The sequence below is a fragment of the Petaurus breviceps genome, unplaced genomic scaffold (assembly GCF_028583685.1).
Source record: "Petaurus breviceps papuanus isolate PSGF00001 unplaced genomic scaffold, PetGlider_PUasm1.0 229, whole genome shotgun sequence".
In the NCBI taxonomy this organism is placed as follows: domain Eukaryota; kingdom Metazoa; phylum Chordata; class Mammalia; order Diprotodontia; family Petauridae; genus Petaurus; species Petaurus breviceps.
In genome coordinates this window covers 3,117,703-3,140,378 of record NW_027185903.1, presented here as the reverse complement: position 1 = coordinate 3,140,378, position 22,676 = coordinate 3,117,703, and the positions used below count along the sequence as shown (strand labels likewise).

At 39.7% G+C, this 22,676-nt stretch overlaps 1 protein-coding gene across 1 annotated transcript; it reads right to left on the bottom strand.

Annotated features, from left to right (window-relative positions):
- Positions 1-5,293: 5,293 nt before the first annotated feature.
- On the bottom strand, positions 5,294-21,974 carry ANKS4B (ankyrin repeat and sterile alpha motif domain containing 4B). Its single transcript, XM_069095975.1, has 2 exons — positions 21,266-21,974; positions 5,294-7,204 (listed from the first exon to the last, which is right to left on the bottom strand). The coding sequence occupies exons 1-2, from the start codon at positions 21,427-21,429 to the stop codon at positions 6,112-6,114; spliced, it is 1,257 nt and encodes a 418-aa protein (XP_068952076.1). The 5' UTR covers positions 21,430-21,974; the 3' UTR covers positions 5,294-6,111.
- Between the last annotated feature and the right edge of the window lie 702 nt (positions 21,975-22,676).

The window sequence follows — 22,676 nt, the reverse complement described above, 5'->3', positions numbered from 1 at the left end:
AAAGAAATTATAGACACAGTGGTTGAAATAATCAATAATAGTAGGGCAGTGAGTCTAGTAACAAGACATCTGACAAATCTTTCCCCCTTCTTTTTAAGAAATCAAAAAAAAAATTTTTAATTAGTTGGAAAAAGTAAATGAAGATTTTTCAACAATTACTACATCAAATCTCTACTAGTTATACATTGAGTAAGAGCATAATATTCCATACAAAAGAGTCATATATAGATAGGTATATCCATAATTACATGTTTTTTAAAGCCAAGCTAACATTCTTTGCCAATTCAGTCAAAAATTGAGCAGTTGGTATTTCACTTAGTAAATAAATATTAGACACATTGTTGATATTAAGAGAGAGAGGTTATGGCAATTAGTCCTGTGATTAGAAGTCCTTTTTGTAGCTAGAGAATCAGATATTACTAAAGGTGTAGATTCCCCTGAAGTCTGAAACCAAAAGAGCGTGGTTCTACAAGCAGGTTATATTCCAATAAAATGTAGTATTGACTTATATCATCTGTAAATGATTCACATTAGTAGAAGTAAGGAAGGCTTGAGGGGGGTCAAATACATGCAGTTATATATGAAACAATTGACGTGACGTGATAAGAGTATATGTCTCAGAACTTAAATCAGGATGTAACCAGTTCAATTTGTATTGAAGTCAGGGTGATCATAGCAAGAAACACAAATCCTGGGGTAACAGGTTTGAACACAAAATGTTCAGTTTGTGCTGAGGGGGGAGGGGCTGGGGCTGAAGCCATAGAAAAGGGGTCATTTAATTGGTCCAAGTTGCCCCTCCATGGAGGGGCTCTAGCTTCAAGCATCTCAGTCTTTCCTGAGAACCTTGTTTTGAGAAAGTTCAATGAAAGCTATTAAGTAGGCAACTTATATCCATCTTCCTTCTTTGTGACAGTATGATTCTAACTGCAAGAGTATTATCTTTTAAAGTCCCCAAAACAGGCCACGATTCATGGTCTTCTAGGGGATATTAGGCCAAACAGTGTTGCAAAAAACACCAACTTTTCCTTTTTAAGGTCTCCAGAGAAACTAAATTTTTTCCAATGTTGTAAAAGACAACCCAAAGGCAAACTTTTGGGAGCTACAGGCATAGGGCCTGGAAGTCCCTTCCTCCATAAAGGAAGGTTTGAGAGTTAAGCCTGGAAAAACAAATTAAAAAAAAAACCCACAAAAAAGTACCTGAAGTTTTCCCAGTTCCCTGGCACAGGGAGAACTGAAAGAATCTGGCTTACACTTCCAGATGGAGTGTCTGTCCTTGTCCTCTATTCTTCAGAAGCTGCACACATGTCCATGTTCTCCAAAATAACCAAACAGGACCAAGAACCAGAGGTCAGGCTGAGCACTTACAGCCTCTTAGCTATCTGACCTAATGGGACCTGAGAGGTCAAGTCCCCCCCGCCCCCCAAAAAAACAAATAAAAAAAACCCCCCACAAAACAACAAAAAACAAAACAAAACTGCACTTTCAAGGTACTAGGGCTGAAGAGAGAGGCTTACCTTCCAGTCCTGGCTGGAGAAGAGCTTGAGATTAGCAGTGTTTCTGGTATAATTGAACCATAAAAATGAAGAGATTACCCATAAAGAGGGTTAGGGTTGCTCTGGAGACCCCAAAATACCAACATGCCAGGTCTTGCCAAATGAATTCGACTCAAGTCTTCTCGCCTGTGCTAGGTCATTCTATGGCCCTCTCACAAATATGGAGACAAGATGGTGGGGTCTTATATACAGAAGTTGTAGGAGGAATCTAAAGGTGGTCTAGAGGAGGAGTTTGGGGAGGGTCTTCAGGAGAGGGGTGGGAAGTTGCTGGAGAAGACACACAATGGTGGGCTAGGCCAATTCAAGGGAGGATTGGTATTTTGATAGGCTCAAGGGTGGGAAGTCTAGTGACAGAGATTTGGGCCCAGCCACAATGTAAGGCTTAAGGCCTCATGCAAATGCCTCATCAAATGGGATTTAATCAGAGTTCAAGGGGGGGTTCCCAGGGCATGTACCTCAAGGACTCAAGGAGAGCTTAAGGGGGCTCCCAGAGCCCATACCTCATCAGTAACACCTAGCCAACCCTAAAGTTGGAGGTGATGGAAACTACAGCTGCCCATTCAAGAGTAAGCACTGAAAATCCAATAGATTTGATGGGGTTTAGGCTCTGGGAACCCCCTTGAATCTTCCCACTTGATGAGATATTTGCCTGAGTCCATAAGCCTTTCATTATCCTAGGCTCAAATCTCTGTTACTCTTAACCTTGCCTAGCCCTCCATTGTCGGTCATCTCCAGATAGCCTTCAGCTCTTCCCTACCCTTCATCTCCTTACTGGAGTTCCTCAAGATCCTCCTTAGACTCCTCCTCAAGACCCTCCCCAAACTCCTCCTCTAGACCACCTCTAGATCCCTCCCACAGTCTTTCTGTATATAAGATCCATCTTGCCTACATGCAGGTGCTGAGATTCAATCTATCTCAGACTCAGTCTGTATCAGATTATTCTGGCCCACTTGTCCAATACAAGGGTCACAAAATATTTAGGTTCCTTAAGAGTCTACTCATTATGACAAAACTTTAATAAACTTTGTTTTACTTTGGCTGAGAGAAGGCTTGAGTCGAATTCATTAGGAAGTACCCAGCATTTGTCATTTTGGGGTCTCAAGCACTCCTAAACCCCAAACCTCAACAGATTGACCTGTCTAGAAGAGACATTTCCTGATCTGTGAGGAACCAGTCCAATGACTGAGCAGCTTTCCCAACCCAAAAGGTTAAGCAGAAATTCTATGCTCTATTAGCAGCCAGCCCAAGGGCCAACCACCCTGCTTTACTCAACACATCCTGAAGAGGTTGTGCCCTATGAGCCCAAATACATCACCCATCTAGCTAAGATGCAGTGCTCTGTAGAGAGCCACCCCAGCCTAGCAGCAGAATGACTTGCCCATCGCCAACACCACCCTACAGTGAACTTCATAAGGACTCTCTGTAGAAAGGACATTAAGGTCTTGTTCTTCTAGGGTTGATTTTGCCACATCTATTCTCTAAAGATGTGCCGTGTTGCCATTGCACATTGAACTTGTGCTTACTTTTACCCCAAGGTCTGTGTGTCTGTTTGTGAGAGCACACCCCAGATTTATTTCTTGTTATTGTTTTTTTTCTATAAAGTACCTTGAATTTTTTGTACTTAGCATGCTGTTTGGGTAAATCACTTTTCTAAGATCTGAGACTACTATTTAATTATTATTGGGTAGCATACACTTGGAGACTTGTGAGCTACAATATTTAGGGGCAGTCAGTCCTTAGCCCCGAGGAACTAACAGAAAAAATGTTAATATAATAACAGAAAATTGTTACTACCAAATGTAATATTACTTGCCACTCCTTTAGTGATCCTAGCAATGTCAGAATTTCAGTTTTGGTCTTACATTCCTACTCTTAAGATAGTTACTCTTGATTAGGTTGAGTCTAACCACACCCTTTAAATCCCACCCCCCACCCCTGAGATTTTTAACTTATAAAGGAATCTAGCTTAAACTAAACCTCAGTTCCTAATGTCCTTGCCCCCTTTCCATTGGGATTCATGGTATAAAGGGCAAAACAGCCAGAATGAAGTGGTTTTCAATGCCTGGATTGCCAAGGGTAATTGGGGGGAGTCTCATGACCATGTCTTGCTACCTCATGTGCCTCCCTCTTTTCTCTGAAAAGTATAAGAACCCTTCTCTTGGGTCTCTGGTCTGAGAAATCCTACTCTGGACACAACTATGGGACAATCCCCCCAGGGTGGGAGGCTTGCTACCTTGTTATCTCAATAAAAGATGCTCTATTACTCAATTTAGGACTTTGATTTATTTCCAGACTTGACAGAACCAGCCTTCAATTTGAGTGTAGGTTGGAGGGAAGAGTCCAGAGACAGTGCTATACTACAGACAAAGAGTCATAAACTCTCCAGACTGGAAAAGTGTTAAGAAGTTGTCTGTCTAGTCCCTCTCCTGGACCTAACTCATAGAGGAAAACAATATGGTTTAATGGCAAGTTAACTGTACTTAGAAGACATAGCTTTGAATCCTTGTTCTGCCACTTACTGGATACGTGACCTTAAGAGTCGCCTAGAATTTTGAGTCTCAGGTACCTTCTAGCTCTGTTATTCTGTGATTTATTCCCTATAAATTTTTTTTTTGCTTTTTTTTTTTGGAGGGCATTTGGGGTTAAGTAACTTGCCCAAGGTTACACAGCTAGTGTGTGTGTGTGTGTGTGTGTGTGTGTGTTAAGTGTCTGAGGCCGGATTTGAATTCGGGTTGTCCTGACTCCAGGGCCGGTGTTCTATTTACTGCGCCACCTCACCTAGCCGACACCCCCCCTACCCCGCCCCCCATAACTCTTAAAGAAGCTTGAATAGTGAAATAAAATCCCCAGGGATTAAATAACCTGGTGATTTGAGCAAAAAAATTGGATGAGGTGTGGATTTATACTGTTCAAAACAGGGGGTCTTCCTGCTGATCAGTTGTCTGATAGCAACAATGAGAATTTATAAGTCTGCAGTTACTACCAATTCAGTTCATCTTTGGCTGTAATTAGAAAATTAGAAGATAGGTAAACCTTTAGAATAAGTTTTTTTATTTGCTTGCTTGGGTTTTGTTGTTGTTTTCTTTTCTTTTTTTTGCAGGGCAATTGGGGTTAAGTGACTTGCCCAAGGTCACACGGCTAGTTTTTTTGTGTTAAGTGTCTGAGTTCGAATTTGAACTCGGGTCCTCTTGACTCCAAAGCAGGTGCTCTATTCACTGTGCCACCTAGCTGCCCCAAGGGTTTGGTTGTTGTTTTGCTGTGCTTTGTTTTTTTGGCCTTGGTTTTCATTTTTGTCAATATGGGGAGCTCTCTCTAAGGAAACTTCCTCTACTTCTACCAACGAAGATTTGTATCATCTCTGCAACTTTCATCTTAAAGAGTTACCTGGTGGGGAGAGGGGGCAGGTAGATGGTGCAGTGATAGAGCACCAGCCCTGGAGTCAGGAGGAGCAGAGTTCAAATCCAGCCTCAAACACTTAACACTTACTAGCTGTGTGACCTTGGGCAAGTCACTTAACCCCAATTGCCCTGCCTTTCCCCTGCCCCCCAAAAAAGTGTTACCTAGGGCAGTCATAGAGTCAGTATATGGCAGAAGACAGATTATATCCAGATGCATCTCAGGTAAAAATCATTCTCTATTGGGATAAGAAAAAGAATTTAATGCCCCCAAAGCCATTGTGGTGAGAATTCTGGCATTTATAACAGACATGCTAAGGAACTTAAAGTAAGAGTCTTAAAATGATTCGGCATTTATGTTTATTCACCTTTTGTTGGGTTTGACAAGAGGTACCTGCTAAGTACGTTTGATTTGGGAGCATGGAGTACTAATAAAGATCGTGTCAGGGAATGTGACTTTGGACACCATCTGGCTTTGTGCTGTGAGGAGTCAGAACCATCTAATTGCTGGAAAGTGATTTTGGTGCTGTGGGCAGTTAGTAGATACAGAGTTTGTGTAGGCTACCCTGTTATATCAATGCCAAATGATCATCCAAAGTTGAGGAGAAGACCCCTCTGTGTATTCAGACCACTCCTAGACAATGCTTTTGGTGTTCACTTCAGAAATGTAAAGAAGTTTTTAAAATGGGATGGTCCAGTCACATTAGAAGAATTTGAATTAAAATGCAGGCTATAATATTATGAGAAATCATAGTTCAAGTTCAAAGTTGAAACCAGAAAGAGGTGCTTTTTTCTTCATTGTCATTCACTAGACCTTTCCTAGGATGATCAGAAAAGACACTTGAAAAGATCTTGTGAAATGAGACACCATTTCTATGCTCCCTTAGTCTCTTTATAATACTCAGTGGTGGTTTATTTGGAAAGAGTATCCCCAGAGTTCAAGAAGTGAAGGACTAGAGGACATCTTCAAGTCAAGGCAAGATTCCCCTGGAAGGCAATGGGGGATATTCCTGATGGCTATTTGGATTTGAGGTTTTACTTGTTTGTTTTTTAGGTGTAGAAAGAGAAGAGAGAGAGAAACAGTGGCCAGGCATCAGGATGTTTCCCAGACCTACATTATAAAGGTCACTTACTCTTGACTACTTCCCCTGGACACACATTCATCAGAGGCTTGTGTCAGTCATCTGGCCAGGATGCTGCAGTAACTGCTTCCTCCTTCCTATGGCATTGAGGATTTTCTTCCTTGGGCCCAGCTGCATGTGTATGCTTTGGAGATCCTCATCTGAGCAGAGTAAAAGGGCATCTAAATCTATTTGTTCTCTCATAAGGATGGGGATGAACTCACTCAGATCCTGAGACATCAAGAACAATTCAAGGGGGGTGATATCTGCTTCATCTTCCTCCCATTCCATTTCATTCTCATTCCAAGGCACATCATCTTCATCCTCTTCTTCTATCCCTGTTTCTGGATTATTCTCAACAATATCCCCCAGTTCTCCTTTCTGGAGTAATCCAGAAACTATGTTAAACTCTATTTCTCTTCTTCTGTCTGAGACATCTTCAATAGCTGAATTTCTTTTAAGCACAATATTGCCCAGACCAGGACGGTTGAAAATGGACTCCTGCTGTACATCACTATCCTTTTCTTCTGTGAGCTGCATCTTATCTTGGAAACCATTTGTCAATGACTCTTCCTCATCTTCCTGGAACACTTCCATCACATTTTGCTGCCTTCTCCTGCTCCTCTCTGTTTCTTTTCCCATCTGTTCTTCTTCTGTGTTCCTGTTCTTCTTATGCCTTAACTTAAAGGTATCTTTCAAACCCTTGGAGAATGTTTCAAATACAGTGGGAGTGGGGGAGCTTGAAGAAGATAACCTGGAAAAAGTTCCCTTGGAAGATGTCAGGGTCCCAGCCTTCTCCTTGTTGAATGTGCGATTCATTTTATTCTGATGTTTATCCTGAAGTTTTTCACAATCTTTAATCTGCTTCCTGGCATTTCTTTGGGCCTGCTCCTTCTGTCTGGCAACCTTTTTGGGGTTCAGGATACTCTGATCCCTGGCAGCTTTGTCTAGGATGTCAACACATTCACTCTGCTCTCTGCTGGCAGCAGCATCTAGTGGGGACTGTAGGTCATTGTCTAGGGCAAATATATTGGCACCAAAGTTGATCAAGAATGAAACACAGCGGGTGTGTCCATTGGAGGCTGCACAATGAAGGGGAGTGTTTCCCCAAATGTCACATTTATCAGGATCACCCCTAGAAGACAAAGTGTAGGAAACACATATTAGTGTCCTGTCTTCATTTACTCAGTACCTGTTATGTATCAGGAACAGTACCAGGTACTAAGAGTGCATTGAAAACAAATAAACCCAGACCTGAAACAGTCCCTGACCTCAAGAAGCTTATGTTCTATTGGTAATAAATGGCATGAACACAGAACATTAGATACAAAATAGATACAAAGTACTTTCCCAGAGGGTGAGGGTCCTAATGAGTGGGGAGGTTGCTTATAAGATGTGGCACTTGCATTGAACTTTGAAAGAAACTAGGGAATCAGAGAGGCAGAGAGATGAAGAGGGGATATTTCAGACTTGGGGGCAAATTTTTGTTCAAAGATCTGAGGTGGTAGATGGAATGTCATGTGCTGGGGCTAGAACTTAAGAAGGTATAAATGAGAGTATTGCCATAAACCTGGAAAGGAAGAATGAAGACAGATTATCTTTTAAAGCCCTCAACATTGAAATTTTATTTTATTCCGAGTTAAGAGGGAGCAACTGGAGTTTCTTGAACAGGGGAGCAATGTAATCAAAATTGTGCTTTAGGAATATCAGTTTGGTGTCCACATGGAAGATAGACTGGAAAGAAGGAAAGACTGGAGGTTGGGAGACAGACCATGTAGGCTATTGAAATAAGCTAGGCAAGAGGTGACAAGAACTTAAATTAGGTTGATGGCTGCAGGAGAGGTGAGAAAGTGATGGACAAGAGAGATTTAATGGAGATAGCATTGATAAGACTTTGTAACTTGTTGAATATGAGAGCTGAGGAAGAGGGAAAAGTCCAGGACAGATGATTCTAGGATTGGAGACCAGGATGGCTAGATGTGTAGTGCTATCATCAGCAAAAATAGGGAAGTTAGGAAGAGGCAAGGGTTAGGGAAAAAATAATAATGAATTCTATTTTAGATATTAGATTTAGGAAGTAGAGGTGTTTATGGAATATCTAGTTCAAATATCCAATAAGTAGCTGGTAAAGTAACACTTGGGTTCAAGAGTGAGACTGGGGCTGGATATAATTTATCTGAAAGTTGTTTGCATAGATGTGGTGGCTGAATACAGGGAAACCAATTATGTTCTTAGATTTTTATTTTTATTGCTTTTTTAGAGGGGGGAAGGCAGGGTAATTGGGGTTGAATGACTTGCCCAAGGTCACATAGCCAGTAAGTGTTAAGTGTCTGAGGTTGGATTTGAACTCAGGTCCTCCTGACTCCAGGGCCAGTGCTCTATTCACTGTACCACTTAGCTGCCCCAGAACCAATAATATTCTTTGAGAGAAAGAAGAGAAGAGGGCCCTGGGGTTCAGGCATGCATATGAGGTAGGGCATTAATGACAACCCAGCAAAGAACACTGAGAAGGAGTAGCCATGTGGGAAGGGGGAAAAATAGGAGAAATCAGTCACTAAGACCTAAGGAGGAAAGAGTGGCTAATATTATTATTATTATTAAAACCTGAGAAGTCAAAAAGGATGAGGACCGAGAAAAGGTCATTAGATGCGACAATTAATAAATCATTGATAACCTTGGAAAAAAATAGTTTAATTTGAGTAATGAAATCCGAAATGAGCTATTTGTTGCAATGTGATTGAAAAGTGAGTGTGAAGTGAGAAAACGGTGGTAATATGTATAGACAACTTTTTCTAACAATTTAGCTATTGAGGTAGAATACATAGGATGGTAGTCTGAGGGTATAGTAGGGTCAAATGAAGACTTTTTTAAGGTTGGGGGAGATCTGGGCATGTTTGTAAGCAGTAGGAAAGGAGCTACTAGATGAAGGAGAGATTGAAAACTACAGAGAAAAAAATCAGCTAGTGAAGGGATATGTTCCCAGAAGAGACTGAAAGGAATGGAATCAGGAGCAGAGGAAGTAGCATTGTCCAGGAGAAGGGCCAACTCTTCTCAGATTGGAGCAAAGGAAGAAAGAGTGAGAAATAACATGAAGATGACTTCATGAGTAGACCTGTGGAGAAGAGAGAGTTAAATTATGGTGGATGGCCCCAATTGTTGAGGAAGAGAGACAATCATGAAATTAGGCTTCTAAGGGTCATCATCAATAGGACTGGAAGGCCCTGGGCATTCCTGAACTTATCCCTAACTTCTATCTTTCTAATACAAAGGCCAACACAGAAAAGAAAGAAGTAGAACCAGAAGAATTTGGTAGGAAAAGAATAAACATCAGGTGCTTGGAAAGAAGGACAAAATAAGTGAGAAGAGCACAGCTTGTCATGACTTTATAAATGAGTGGGAAAAAAAGCATTTTTAATCAATTATTATGTGCCAGGAAAAAAAAGTGGTAGAGTCCTAAAACTCAGAATAAGCTGGATTTGCTGAGGAAAGATAAAGTCAACCAAAAGGGGTTGAGTTTTAAAAGAAAAAAAAAAGCAATATTAAAGAAGGGGAAAAAAAGATGGTAGAAGGGATAAGTCTGTTGCTTGAAATGGATGACAGGAGAAAAAAAGTAGGGCTGCTCATTTCTTGTTGTTCCGGTTTTCATTGCAAAGGAGAATGATCTTTGAACTGTAAACAATACAATAAAAAAAGGCCAAAGGGGAGTTGATACTCAAGATAAATAAGGAGTGAGCAAAGGGCACCTCGCCACTCTTGATCAATTCAGGTTGACTTGCCCAGTTGAACTGCATCCTGAAGTACTCAAAGTAGCAGCTTAGATCGCTAGCTCACTGTCTGGGATATTTGAAATATAGTGGAAAAGGGGAGGGGCTCTATGGGCTTGGAGAAGGGCAAATGTTTTCGTTTTCAGAAGAGGAAATAAAGTCTGCAGTGAGCAGTGATTCCTGGGAAAATTCTAGATGAATCCTTAAAAGAAATAGTTAGTGAACACCTAGCCAGGGATGCAATGATTTCAAAGAGCCAGCTCAACTTGGGTTACTAAACTGTTGGATCATGGAAATGCTATACATACATAGTTTAGCTAGATTTTAAAAGAGTATTTGATAAAGTACTCCATATTATTCTTACAAGAAAGATAGATGTTGGCCAGATGGTCATACAACTAAGTTCTAAACGGGTTGAAAGACCAGACATGCTTGTGAGCAGTAAGAAAGAATCCTATGGAAAAGAACAGATCAAAGTGTAGTAATTACTGGTTCAATGAAAATTGAAAATTGGCAGGTCTCTAGGGCATCTAAATGGTGACGGTATCCGAAAGATTATGGCCCTGTGATATTTAACAATTTTAATGATGAAAAAGGCCTGAATGGCATAGCCATCAATTTTACAAATTTCACAAAGTTGAGAAAGGCATCCATCCTGGATGGCAAGAGTTGGGATCCAAAATGATTCCAACAGTACTAGAGTATTGAGTTGACTCTAATAAGGCAAAATAAAATGAAAATAAATGTGAAGTTTTACTTAGGTACAAAAAAGTCTCCATTGTCCAGTTCGGATTGTCTGGAATACAGAATACTAAATTTGGAAAGATAGACTAGTAGGAAGGTTGTAAAGGTCCTTCAGAGCCCAAATGAGGAGTCTGATTTTTATCTTTGAGGTTAGAGACATGATCAGATCTACATTCTAATAAGCTATGTGTTGGAGCCCTCTCTTTGTCTAAAGCATACCTACCTTAACTTCATCCTCCAAAAGGCTATGGAACCAAGGGGAATGTGACAAAGTTTGCCTAAGTTTAGCAAAGCATTTTGTAAAGTGTCTTATATTATTCTTATAGAATAGATAGATACGGGTTCAATGATAATATAGTTTGAAGGATTTGGAACTAGTTGAAAATAGTAATGGTTATGGTTCAATGACAATTTTCTAAAGGTCTCCATTGAAGTGTTCCAGGGCCTGTTCTTGACTCTGTGCTATTTGTAGCATTTTTGTCAATGACTTAGGTAAAGGGATAGATGAGATGTTCATCAAATTTGTCATCCAGTGTATTAGCTACCCCTTTGTAGCAGCAATCACCCTAGCATATCCAGGGTAGCTGCTAGCACAGGTTCTTTGATCTGCTTTTCTAAAGAAAAGCAACTCAAAAAGGGTTAACAATCTTAGTTTAATCAAACGCATATCATATCCTAGTTCAGGGGGAAAAGTCAGCACCCTGAACTTCAGAAAATACAAATAAATGTTACAAGAAGACAAAAATACAGACAGAGAAAATAACACAATTCAATAGACCAATAGACAGGGCTTCTAGCTGTCTGACCATCACATACATACAGTTTTAGTTACCAGAGAGAGAAGCACCAACATCTGGGTTATCAAATCTGAGGGGCTCAACAGCTGCCCAGGGTGTCATCTGGCCAAATCTGGCCATTCCCAAAATGAACCCCAAAGCAAAACCTCACATCAGGGTATGTATCCTTCCCTAGGTCCAGAGAATATTACAAGCCTCCTGACCCAATTGACCACAAAGTAACAAAAGTTGTGCCTCCTGAAAAACAAGCCTCCCACCACAGGCTCCATGTGACCACATTCAGCTTATTAAGGGGCAGAGTTTATTTTCAAATCAGGAAAAGTCCTCAAATTCACATAAGCCTATTAAGGGGTAGGGAAGATCTTCAAATTCCTATTACCATTACACTCTACCAGTTTTTAGCATCTGCAGTCAGGATCCCAGAAGGTGTCAAAAGCTTGAATGTTGTATTGATTCTGATAAGATGACATTCAATACAGAAAAGTGTAAAGTTCTAGCCTTAGATAAAAAAAAAATATCTTTACAAGTATAGAATGGTCAGACAGTTTGTCTAAAAAAAGGCATGGGGTTTTAATAGACAGTAAGTTCAGTGAACCAACACTGTAAAGTGGCAGCCAAAAAAGCTAATGTGGCTTTGGGCTGCATTAAGAGGGGCATAACTCTGAGGCATAAGGCTATGCTATCTCTATGTGCTCTATCATGATAAGACTATATCTCAAGTATTTTGTTGGGTTCTAGATGTCACAGTTTAAGAAGAATACTGATAAGCTTGAAGAAGCCAACCAGGAAGGTAAAGGTACTTGAATCCATGTCCTATGAAAATGTTGTTGTTGTTTAGTAGTTTTTCAGTTGTATATGACTTTTTGTGACCCTATTTGGAGTTTTCTTGGCAATGATACTAGAATGGCTTGCCATACCTTTCTCCAGCTCATTTTACAGACAAGGAAAAGTTTTCTGGGGGCATAGGAGTTGTCTTCAAGTATTCAAAACACTGTCCTGTAGAAGAGAGATTAGACTTGTTCTGTTCTGTTCTGTTCTGTTCTGCTAAAGGATAGAACAAAGAGTTATGAGCAAACACTGCTAAGGGGCAAATTGAGGCTTGAGGTCAGGAAAAACTTCCTTACAAATGTAGTCATCCAAAAATGTGGTGGGATGACTTAGGAAGTGTTGGATTCTTCTTCCCTGGAGGTCTTCAGGCAGAGGTTGGCTATGTCACAGAGGAGATTTCTTGTACATGTGGAACTGGACTAGATGGCTTCAGAGACAGCTCCCTTTCAGCTCTACAATTCTTTTTTTTTTTTTAAAGCAATCAGGGTTAAGTAACTTGCTCAAGGATACACAGCCAGTTATTTCTGGGTGTGGTGCTAAGTATCTGAGCCCGGATTTGAACTCCAGGTCATCCCAACACTGGAGCTGGTGCTCTTACTCACTGAATCACCTGGCCACCCCTAAGCAATTGGGGTTAAGTAACTTGCTCAAGGTTACACGGCCAGGTGTTTCTGGGTGGGTGCTAAGTGTTTGAGCCCGGATTCAATCCACCAGTCATCCCGACAGTGGAGCTGGTGCTCTTACTCGCTGTGCTACCTGGCCACCCCCCAGCTCTACAATTCTAAAACACGAATACACCAAGCACAGGCCTAAAAATTGCAGAGATGATAAGTAATGGAAGGATTGTAACTGTCTTCCTGTTCTGCAGAGAGGTATGTGAAGTTAATTTCAAACTAAAGGGCTTAATGTTCTCTTGGTCTACTAAAAAGAAAATAAAATAATACCTCCAAGAGATGACTGGTCCAGTGGGAAAAGTGCTACATTTGGAGTCAGATAACCTAAATTCAACTCTTATTTCTCTTATTTGTTACTCCCACGACTTTGGGGCAAATTACTTTACCTCTAAGCCTCAGTTTTCTTGTCAGTTCATGAGGTAGTTATACTAGGTGAACTCTAAAGTCCCTTCCAGCTCTAAAGATATGAATAACCTAAGTTCAATTCTTAATTCTCTTATTTATTACTCCCATGACTTTGGGGCAAATTACTTTACCTCTAAGCCTCAGTTTCCTTGTCGGTTCATGAGGTAGTTATACTAGGTGAACTCTAAAGTCCCTTCGGCTCTAAAGCTATGAATGTATTTTCTGAATCCAACAGTAGAGGTGCAAAGGAGCTCTAACTTCATGAAAGACCAAAATTAACCTATAAAATTCAACTTAATCTTTTGTTTTTGCTTTTTGGAGGGTGGGCAGGGCAATTGGGGTTAAGTGACTTGCCCAAGGTCACACGGACAGTAAATGTTAAGTGTCTGAGGTCGAATTTGAACTCAGGTCCTCCTAACTCCAGGGCTGGTGCTCTATTCACTGCACCACCTAGCTGCCTCAATTTCATCTTTTTTGATAGTAGGATAGAAAATTCATTCCTGAACCATGAGATTTGAGGATAAGAATCAAGTCAATAAGGTTCTGAATTACAGACATGAGTTCAAATACTGTCTTTGGTATTTATTAGCTGTGTAACCTTAAGCAGGACACGTAAATTCTCTGGCTTCTACTTTCTCCTCTGTAAGATGAGAGGGTTCAAATTTAAGTAGCCTCCAGCTCTAAATTCAATAAATAAGTATTTATTAAGTAGTCATTATATATAAAGCACAGAACAGTATAATCTGTTAAAAGAAGGGCCATTTCATCAAATAATAATGATTCGCAATAGAATCATAAGGAGATTACCATCTCATCCAAATCCTTCATTTTACAGATGGGGACATTGAGGCCCTGAGAAGTTAGATGACTTGCCACAGGATCACACAGGTGATATTGTCAGAGTCAGGATTTGGATCCAGGTCCTCCTACTGCAGATCCAACGTGCTTCCTGCTGAACCAAGCCATCTCTTAATGAATTGAGAGAACAAAGCACAGACATAAAAGAGAAGAGCACTTCCAGTTTTTAATTTGAAACAACAAGGAGCAAGCCTTTCCCCCAAAGAGGCTATCTGTACATTCAGATTGCCTAGTCTTAGAGCACTGGAACAAAAGGTGGCCTTTTTAGGTCTGGTAGCCACATATCCTGGGCAAAACATAGCATCTCATTCCCAAAACCCACTGTTCTTTTTAAACAAAATGTTAAAACAAAACTGTTGAAAGGCTCTTTAGCAACCCTGACCATCAAAAGATGATTATAAAACATCTCAATGATTGCAATATAAATAATTTTTTAAAAACACATTTGATTACATTTTCCTTAAATTTCATCTGGGCTGAACTAAAACTAAAGCTAGAAAGAAAAGGACAGAAAACATATTTTTTTTCCCCAGCAGAAGACAAAGTTCTGAGTTCAATCATAAATGCTTGAAAAAAAACCCACAAGCTAATGGGATTTTCCCATGCCATGGTGTTGCAAAAGGCTTCCCAGTGTGGAGAAATTGCATTAACAAAGATTGATCTGATTCTACAAGTATGTTCCTCTTTTTTTTTTTTTGGAGGGCAGTTGGGGTTAAGCGACTTGCCCAAGGTCACACGGCTAGTTTTTGTGTTAAGTGATTGAGGCCGGATTTGAACTCAGATCCTCCTGACTCCAGGGCCAGTGCTGTATTCCCTGCACCACCTCTCCTCCCCAAGTATGTTCCTCTTTGAGGAAATCCAATTTGTAAAATTCCAAATTTACAAAACAGACACATCAAGAAATAAAACATCACATTGCGAAAGCATTAAACACTTGACAGAAGATTCTCTTGCAAAATTCCTTAACAATATGCTTCTAAAGTATATTGAATATGTTTGAAGCTACCAAAATTAAACTTATACCAAACTTTTAGTTTGAGGGTCTCATTGGCATTGCACTATCAACAGCTTTGTCATCTAATATGTTAGCTCTGCTCAGACATGTATCCTTTGCAGAGTCAGGCTCCAAGCAGGTCTCAATAGAAATTATTGGGCTGAATCTGAAAAGATTAAATCCAATACAGATATATGTAAAACTTTACATTTGGGTGTAAAGAAAATCTCCTTGCCTCAAGGAAGGAATTTTCTGTTGTCCATTCCTGCCCTCTTGTATATAGGTTGTTCCTGTTCCTGAGGTTACAATTTCTATCACACTAATCAAGTCCTTACAAATGATGTGAAGGGATCTTGGGTTATAGGATCATGGAGATCAAGATCAAGCAAGAAGGGATCTTAGAGGTCACTGAGTTCATCTACTCATTTTACAGATACTGAAGCCCAAAGGTTTAAGTAATTTGCCTCAGGTCACCCAATTGGTGCTTGGCAGAGATGAGATTTGAACCCAGATCTTCAGATTCTGGACAGTAAGTGGTTCTGTGGATAGAGTGTCAGGTCTGGAGTTAGGAAATCTCATCTTCCTGGGTTCAAATCTGGCCTCAGACACTTCTTAGCTATGAGACCCTGGGCAAATCACTTAACCCTATTTGTGTCAGTTTCCTCATCTGTAAAATGAGCTGGAGAAGGAAATGACAAACCACTGTAGTTTCTTTACCAAGGAAAATCCCAAATGGTGTCACAAAGTGTCAGACATGACTGAAAATGACTAAACAACCACTTCAGATTCTAAATCCTACACTCATTCTGGACATTAAAATGAAAGGAAGTCATAGAACACCAGCCCTGGAGTCAGGAGGACCTGAGTTCAAATCCAACTTCAGATGCTTGATACACTTCCTAGCCATGTGACTTTTGGGGAGGCTAGGTGGCGCAGTGAATAGAGCGCCGGCTTTGGAGTAAGGAGGACCTGAATTCAAATCCGGCCTCAGACACTTAACACTTACTAGCCACGTGACCTTGGGCAAGTCACAACCCCAATTGCCCTGCCTTCCCCCCTCCAAAAAAAAAAAGTCTTAAAAAAATTTCTGAGAGCCAGGAACCATTTTGTGGTGGCTCTAGCGTGTTGAGTAGATATTCTATGGAGAACTGATAGAAAGACATGATCAAGAATCACACAGGACAAGGAAATGTAGAGGGGTTGCAATATGAATCAATGGAAGAACTATCTGCACCAGAGAAATCTATCAAAGTCAAAGTCATCTTCAAATAGGATAAACTTGCCATCTATGACTTGATCCAAGTTATTGATGAAAATGTTAAATACCACAGGGCCAATCACCTGGCCTACCAGATGATCTCTCTTCTCCTTATTACTTTGGAGACTCATTCTTTGACACTTATTACATGTATAAACTTGGACAGGAGCTTAATTTTCCTGGGCTTCAGTTTCCTCATCTGGAGGATTAGTTGGACTGGTTGAACTAGATAGATGGCCACTGAGGTCCGTTACAGCTTTAGAGCTACCATATTGTAACTGTCCAGGAGAGAGATTAGCCTACACTTGGGGAAACAGATAATATAGCCAGTCAGCTGTAGCACTATTATTCTCATAATAGTTGAGATTTCAGTTTGGTTTTTGTAGTAACACGATCTTATAGCACTGCTGAGTAGTATAGTGGATAGACCAGTGTCCTTGGAGTCAGGAATATCTGAATTCAAATCCAGCCTCAGACACTAATTAACTGTGCAACCCTGGACAAGTCACTTAAGAGATGTCTGCCTCAGTTTCTTTATCTGTAAAATGGAAATAATAAAACCACCTACCTTCCAGGAAGGCAGCTAGGAGACAAAGTGGATAGAATGCCAGGTGTGGAGTCAGGAAATTCCGAGTTCAAATCCAGCCTCAGACACTCACTAGCTGTGTGACCCTGAGCAAGTCATTTAACCCTGTTTATCTTAGTTTCCTCATCTATAAAATGAGCTGGAGAAGGAAAAGGCAAACCACTCCAGTATCTTTGCCAAGAAAACTCCAAATGGAATCATGAAGAGTCAAACACGACTGAAATGACTGAACAATATACCTTCTGGGGTTATTGTGAAGATGAAATATATTTTGCAAACCTTAAAACACTATATAAATCCTAGCAATGATTATTAATATTACCATCATTACCATAGCCTCTTTAGTTGTCCTTGACCATGCTCTTTTTTCACCTGAGAAATAGAATGTGGATCAGCATCTGGGCTTGGAGATTGTTTTTAAAGTTTTCCTCAATTTATCCCATTTCACAATTTTTTTCCTTGCCATATTCAACTTCTGATGTACCTCAATGGTCCAAATCCCTCCGAGACACCTGCTCCATATCCCCCTCCTTATCTGGCTTAAGTCCTTCTCTCTTCTTACACTCTTCTCACAGAAGCAAAAAATAGTTGTATCTTTGGCATCTTCCCTGTCTAGAGATATCTAGAGAATTGCTCATATACTGTCCTCATAATTAATTGTGTCACTTCTAGCATAAACCTCCTCTATGTATACTTGATCCAGTCCAGTTGCTTTTCCCACCTTGTTTCTCTTTAGCACCATTTCTACCTCTTCTATGAATACGAGTGTGGTGGTTCTGTCCCTATTGATGAAAGACATTTATTATTTAAAAAATCCTTTGAAATCTTTTTCATTTTTAAAATTTGTTGTTCTCTATCCTTTTTCATCCCTAAATTTTCTTGGGATGAGTTTGTTTGGTTGGGTCTCTTGTCAAACTTTCTTTAAATTGGTTCTAGCTTATATTGCTTCTCTGTGATAACCTTCACTGTTTCTCTGTTTTATCAGTGGATACTGCTTATAATATTCCATCATCCACTAAACAAGATTTTACAAATGAGTGTTATTCTGAGTTAGCATTTCCTTTGGCTACTATTTCCTTCTCTTTGGTGAATAAATCAAGAGTTTGATGACTGTCAATGCGCCTTTTAGGCTCTTTGGGTCTCCATGTTATGGTAATTGATTTAAAGTTAAACTAATGTACAAAATTATTATCTGAGTCAATGCCTTTTCTACCATTATCACCCCTTTTTCATTATCAGTAACTTGTTTATATAGGTCAGGATTAAATTGTTTCAATTGCAATCCATATATTTTATTTCCTTTTATTCTTTCTCCTTGCTTTGTATTAATTTTGATCTTTGTTCTCACAAATCTATAGTCTGACTGACCAGGAATGACTCCCATACTAGTAATGCATTTCCAGGTGTTAAAAAGATAATAAATTAATTTTTTTGTGATGCTATTTGATTCTTACCATGTCTAGAGCATAATGATTCTTTTCTTGATGAAAATAATCGTGGCATTTAAGTTTAAGGCTTCGTCTTTGAACTCTTACATTTTTTTTTACTGGTCCTTTTTTTCCAATATATTTTTTTTGCCATTGTTACCTAGTCCTACCTTTGCATTGAAGTCACTAAGTGACCAAGTATATGCTGATTTAGTTTGGAAGATCTTATCAAGTTATTCCTATAATTTTTCTACCTCTTCATCCTACACAATAAATGTTAATGCATAAAGTACAATTATTTTCAGAGTAATCTTTCTGGAAATACTTATCATGAGCATCGTATTAGGTTACCAAATGTCCTATGCATTGATGTTTCTTATTTGTTTTGGGATGTCTAATAAACAAACTGCCAATTCCTTTGTCTCACCAAGGAATACCTATGCCTCATCCTTACATTTGGCTTCGATTTCTTTCTTCTGATTTGGTTTATAGCAAGCTGGTCAAGACAGATACTATTCAGTTCCATATTTAAATATACAATGGTGGCCATCCCATGGAATATTCATGCAGCTGAACTGAACTTCCTTGGGCCATCCCTGAGTTGGGTCACATGTACTGGCTTGGTAATGGGACTTACCTGTTTGGGATGATGAAGCAATCTCATTATTGGCTATTTGCTCCATGTGACAGGGGCAAGGGGTGCCTGAGTCAAAGAGGGTGGGTCACTGAGTCACATTAATGTTTTCTATCACATTATGGAAGTAACCAAGGATCTACTTATTCAATCATGAGGCTGGAATGGAGGACTTTCAAGATCACTTAGTTTAGACCCTTGTTTCTAGGAAAGATTATACATAAATTACCCTAGACAGCTATTTCTACAATTCTTAAAGATTTCTGGGGAATGAAATTTTCAGGTGTATGATTTTTTTTTCTCTTCCCTTTTTACATTCCCTTCCTTCCCTGCTCCCATCTCTCCACTATAATTCCCTGTGTTAATCCCAATCCTGTCATATATTGTACTGAGGCTGGTAACCTTTGAAAGTATCTGGCTGAAGTTCCAACTCATTTCTCCTAGTTTTCTTTTCTGATATGAATAATGTGACGAAAGTGGCACATCCTCCCCCTTGTTACCAGTCATCCCATAGCGCCCTTCACTCAATCTGACAGAATTGTGCCGTGTTGACTGACCAATGTTCTTATATTTTAGTGAGGTCCCTTTTCTCTTTCCAAGTGAATAATCGTTTTTGACAGGGACTGACTTTTGAACCTTGTTCTGTTATTCACTAAGAATCAGTTGGAAATAGAAAGGATTCTATGGTAACCTCACCTTGATCATTTTCTTTTCTGTACTTGGAGTAAGGTGGATAAATTGGATCCTGAAGAAATGATTGATGGCACTGTGTTCAAGTCTAACCCTATATGTAAATAAGTGGGTAGGCACCATCCTAGAGGCAAATGGAAAATTCATTGCCTAAAACTCTTCTTTCCTTTCTTATTTGAAATCATTACCTGTGGATTACAAGGGGATCAGAGGACAAAGTTGGAAAGGGCTGCCATTAAGGTAGTTTACCTGGGAATGGCCTTTAAGCCCTCTTCCATTACCTCTTCCATTAGGGAAAGCTAGTTTATTAGATCATCTTTGAGCCTAATGAGGGAAGATGTTAAGTAACTTTCAAAGAGAAGATAAGTAAAAAACAGTTTGGAGTGAGGGAGTCAGGGAACAGCAGCAGAGTAGCAAACTAGGGGAGGCTTGTCCCCATAATTGGGAGTTGGGGGAGGAAATGTCAATGTCAAAGTTGAACGAAACACATAAAACTTTGCTAACTTCACAACTCTGTCTAGGGGCTGGCCTTGACCTGATATTCCCCATCATAAGCATCATTTCAATTTCTTTCCTCCTTCCTTTCTGGGTACTGCCTTCTCTCTCTCTCTTCCTCCCCTTTAATTCCTCACCCCTCCTCATACACACACACACACATTGCTCCATTGGTGGTCCTCAGAATTAAGCAGATTGCTAATGCCTCAATTAGAGCAAAAAGAGATCATCGTTTAGGGCTAGGTTTGGATGAAATGTTTTCTGTAGTCAGGCAAACTCAAAGTCTTATTTATAGCTTATTAAATTGGCTCATAAATAAGTCTGTTGCCCAACTTTGAAACTGGGTCTTGCTACAGGGGCAGAGACCAGATCTTCAAAAAAGAAAAAATTGCATGCAGAGACTTCATAAGTGAAGAGAAAATAGAAATTCTATAAACTGGAATTTATCCTGGTAATATTCTTGGAAATAGAACTTATTAAAGGTTGAGCATTTGCTTCTGGGCAAAAGGATTCATAAAATAATAGAATTTCTTCTCCCTTAACCCCACTTTGTACCCATTTAAGCTACATTTTAAAATCATGCCAGATACATGGAGTTCGTCCTTTTAAAAATCTTCAGCAAAGATGATTATGTATTTATCCTTGGCAACCCATTCCAGTGTCTCTGGCTTATAATAGAAATATTGTCTTTTCTTTGCCATTATAACCAGGTCATCTTGCTCTATCCTCAATGGCAAAACAAAACAAAACAAAAAGAACTGATGTCAGCTCAATGGTTTAAAAAAATGCATTTCTGGATCTATGGAAATGTCTATTGTTATTATTTTCATGATTAGTTTAATTGAGATAGGCCTGTCATTTAGGATTGTAAAACACAAGGAAGGAGTACTAACTACAGGATTTCCCCTTTTCCCAAGGAGACAGTTATTCAGACTTCAGGAAAGAGCCATAGGATTTGCCCCATATGCCATTCACATTACTTTCATGTGAAAAAATCCCCCAAGTAACTTGGCCTTTATCAAAGACTAGAGCCTGAACTTACCCCCTGCTACAGATGATCTCCAAGGCTTCCAAGTTGCCATGATAGGCTGCCAGAAGTGTGGGGGTCATGCCATCCTCATCAGACAGATTGAGATCTCGCTTGGTAGCCTCTTTCAGAATTTCCAGGTAGTCATCCGTTGCGGCCTGGTGGTATCTGGTTGACATTTTAAATTCAGCTCTTCCTTTATCTCACCCAGCACTCATAGAGTATTTGCCCTAAGTCTTCCGCCAGGCAAAATGGCCTACCCAGTAGCCCTGCCTCAATGAGGAAGGTTAATCAGTGACTATAAGCTGCAGTGTACCTTCGGTAAGGTAGAAATATGAGGGCAAAGCTCATTACCTCTCTTCATCCCTGGAGGAAGCCAGAAAAGTATTTTGATCTAAAAGTGGAAATTTTCCTTCCAGAATGACTGTACTAATGGTTGTTTTATTTCCCTGATACTCTCAAGTATTTCACAGTTTGGGGGAAAATAGAAACTGAAAAAGTGATTAAGTCACTAGCTGATTATCATAAAGGTAGCATAGACAATATAGTCACTGAACAATAGAAGACAGTTTTCATTGTCATATAATCTGCCACTACTCCCCAGATTTTACTGGGAAAGTATCGTTTTAAAGTCTATAACTATGCTTTTCTCTCTCCTGTTTCCTCTGCCCCCATTGTCACAAAGAAGACATTATTCTGGGGGGATGTTTCTATGCCTCATGTATCTTCCATTCTCAGCTGCCTCCCAACAATAATTAGAGATGAAAGCTGTCCTTTGATCCCTTTCCTGGTTGCCATGTAAACAGTAGGAGGAGTGTCTGAGATAACTAAGTCATTAGGTTGCAAAGAGGAATAAATTCTCCTAGGGCAGGCTAACTTTTTTTCAGGGGTTATGGCTAGCCTGGGAATGAAGAAGGGGTCAAGCAGAAATGTGGATTCTCTTATGAAGAAACTTTTGATCCACAGAATGTTAAATTTACTATCTTTCCTATTTTAATCCTTTTCATTTCTTTTTGTCCCTAGATAATCTTTCTTTGTCTGTCAACCAATGTAAAGCCGTTTTTATAAAACAAAAACAATATCCACATCTTGCCCCCAAACCATGAGAGAGTACGTAGATTACATGAATTTCTTTTGGCTTGTTAACTGTATTTATTTACTTTTCTTACATTTCTCCCATTCGAAGTATTTCTAGACCAAACAACATGCTTGTCTCTAGTTTCTTCTGAAAGAATGATGAAAATGGCTTTCTTTGGGAAGGTTTTGAAAGGCAAAGGGTTGTGAGAAATGGCTGTGATGTGACAACAAAAAGGCATCAATAGTACTTTTTTTTACAATCTCTTTTTTTGTTGAAAGTCTTATGTTTTGGGGCGGCTAGGTGGTGTAGTGAATAGAGCACTGTCCCTGGAGTCAGGAGGACCTGAGT

Coding starts and splice junctions, on each gene's coding strand:
- ANKS4B (XM_069095975.1), bottom strand. CDS start 21,429: ATGTCAACCAGATACCACCAGGCCGCAACGGATGACTACCTGGAAATT. Junction 7,205..21,265: donor GAGATCATCTGTAGCAGGGG/GTAAGTTCAGGC, acceptor TTTGTCTTCTAG/GGGTGATCCTGATAAATGTG.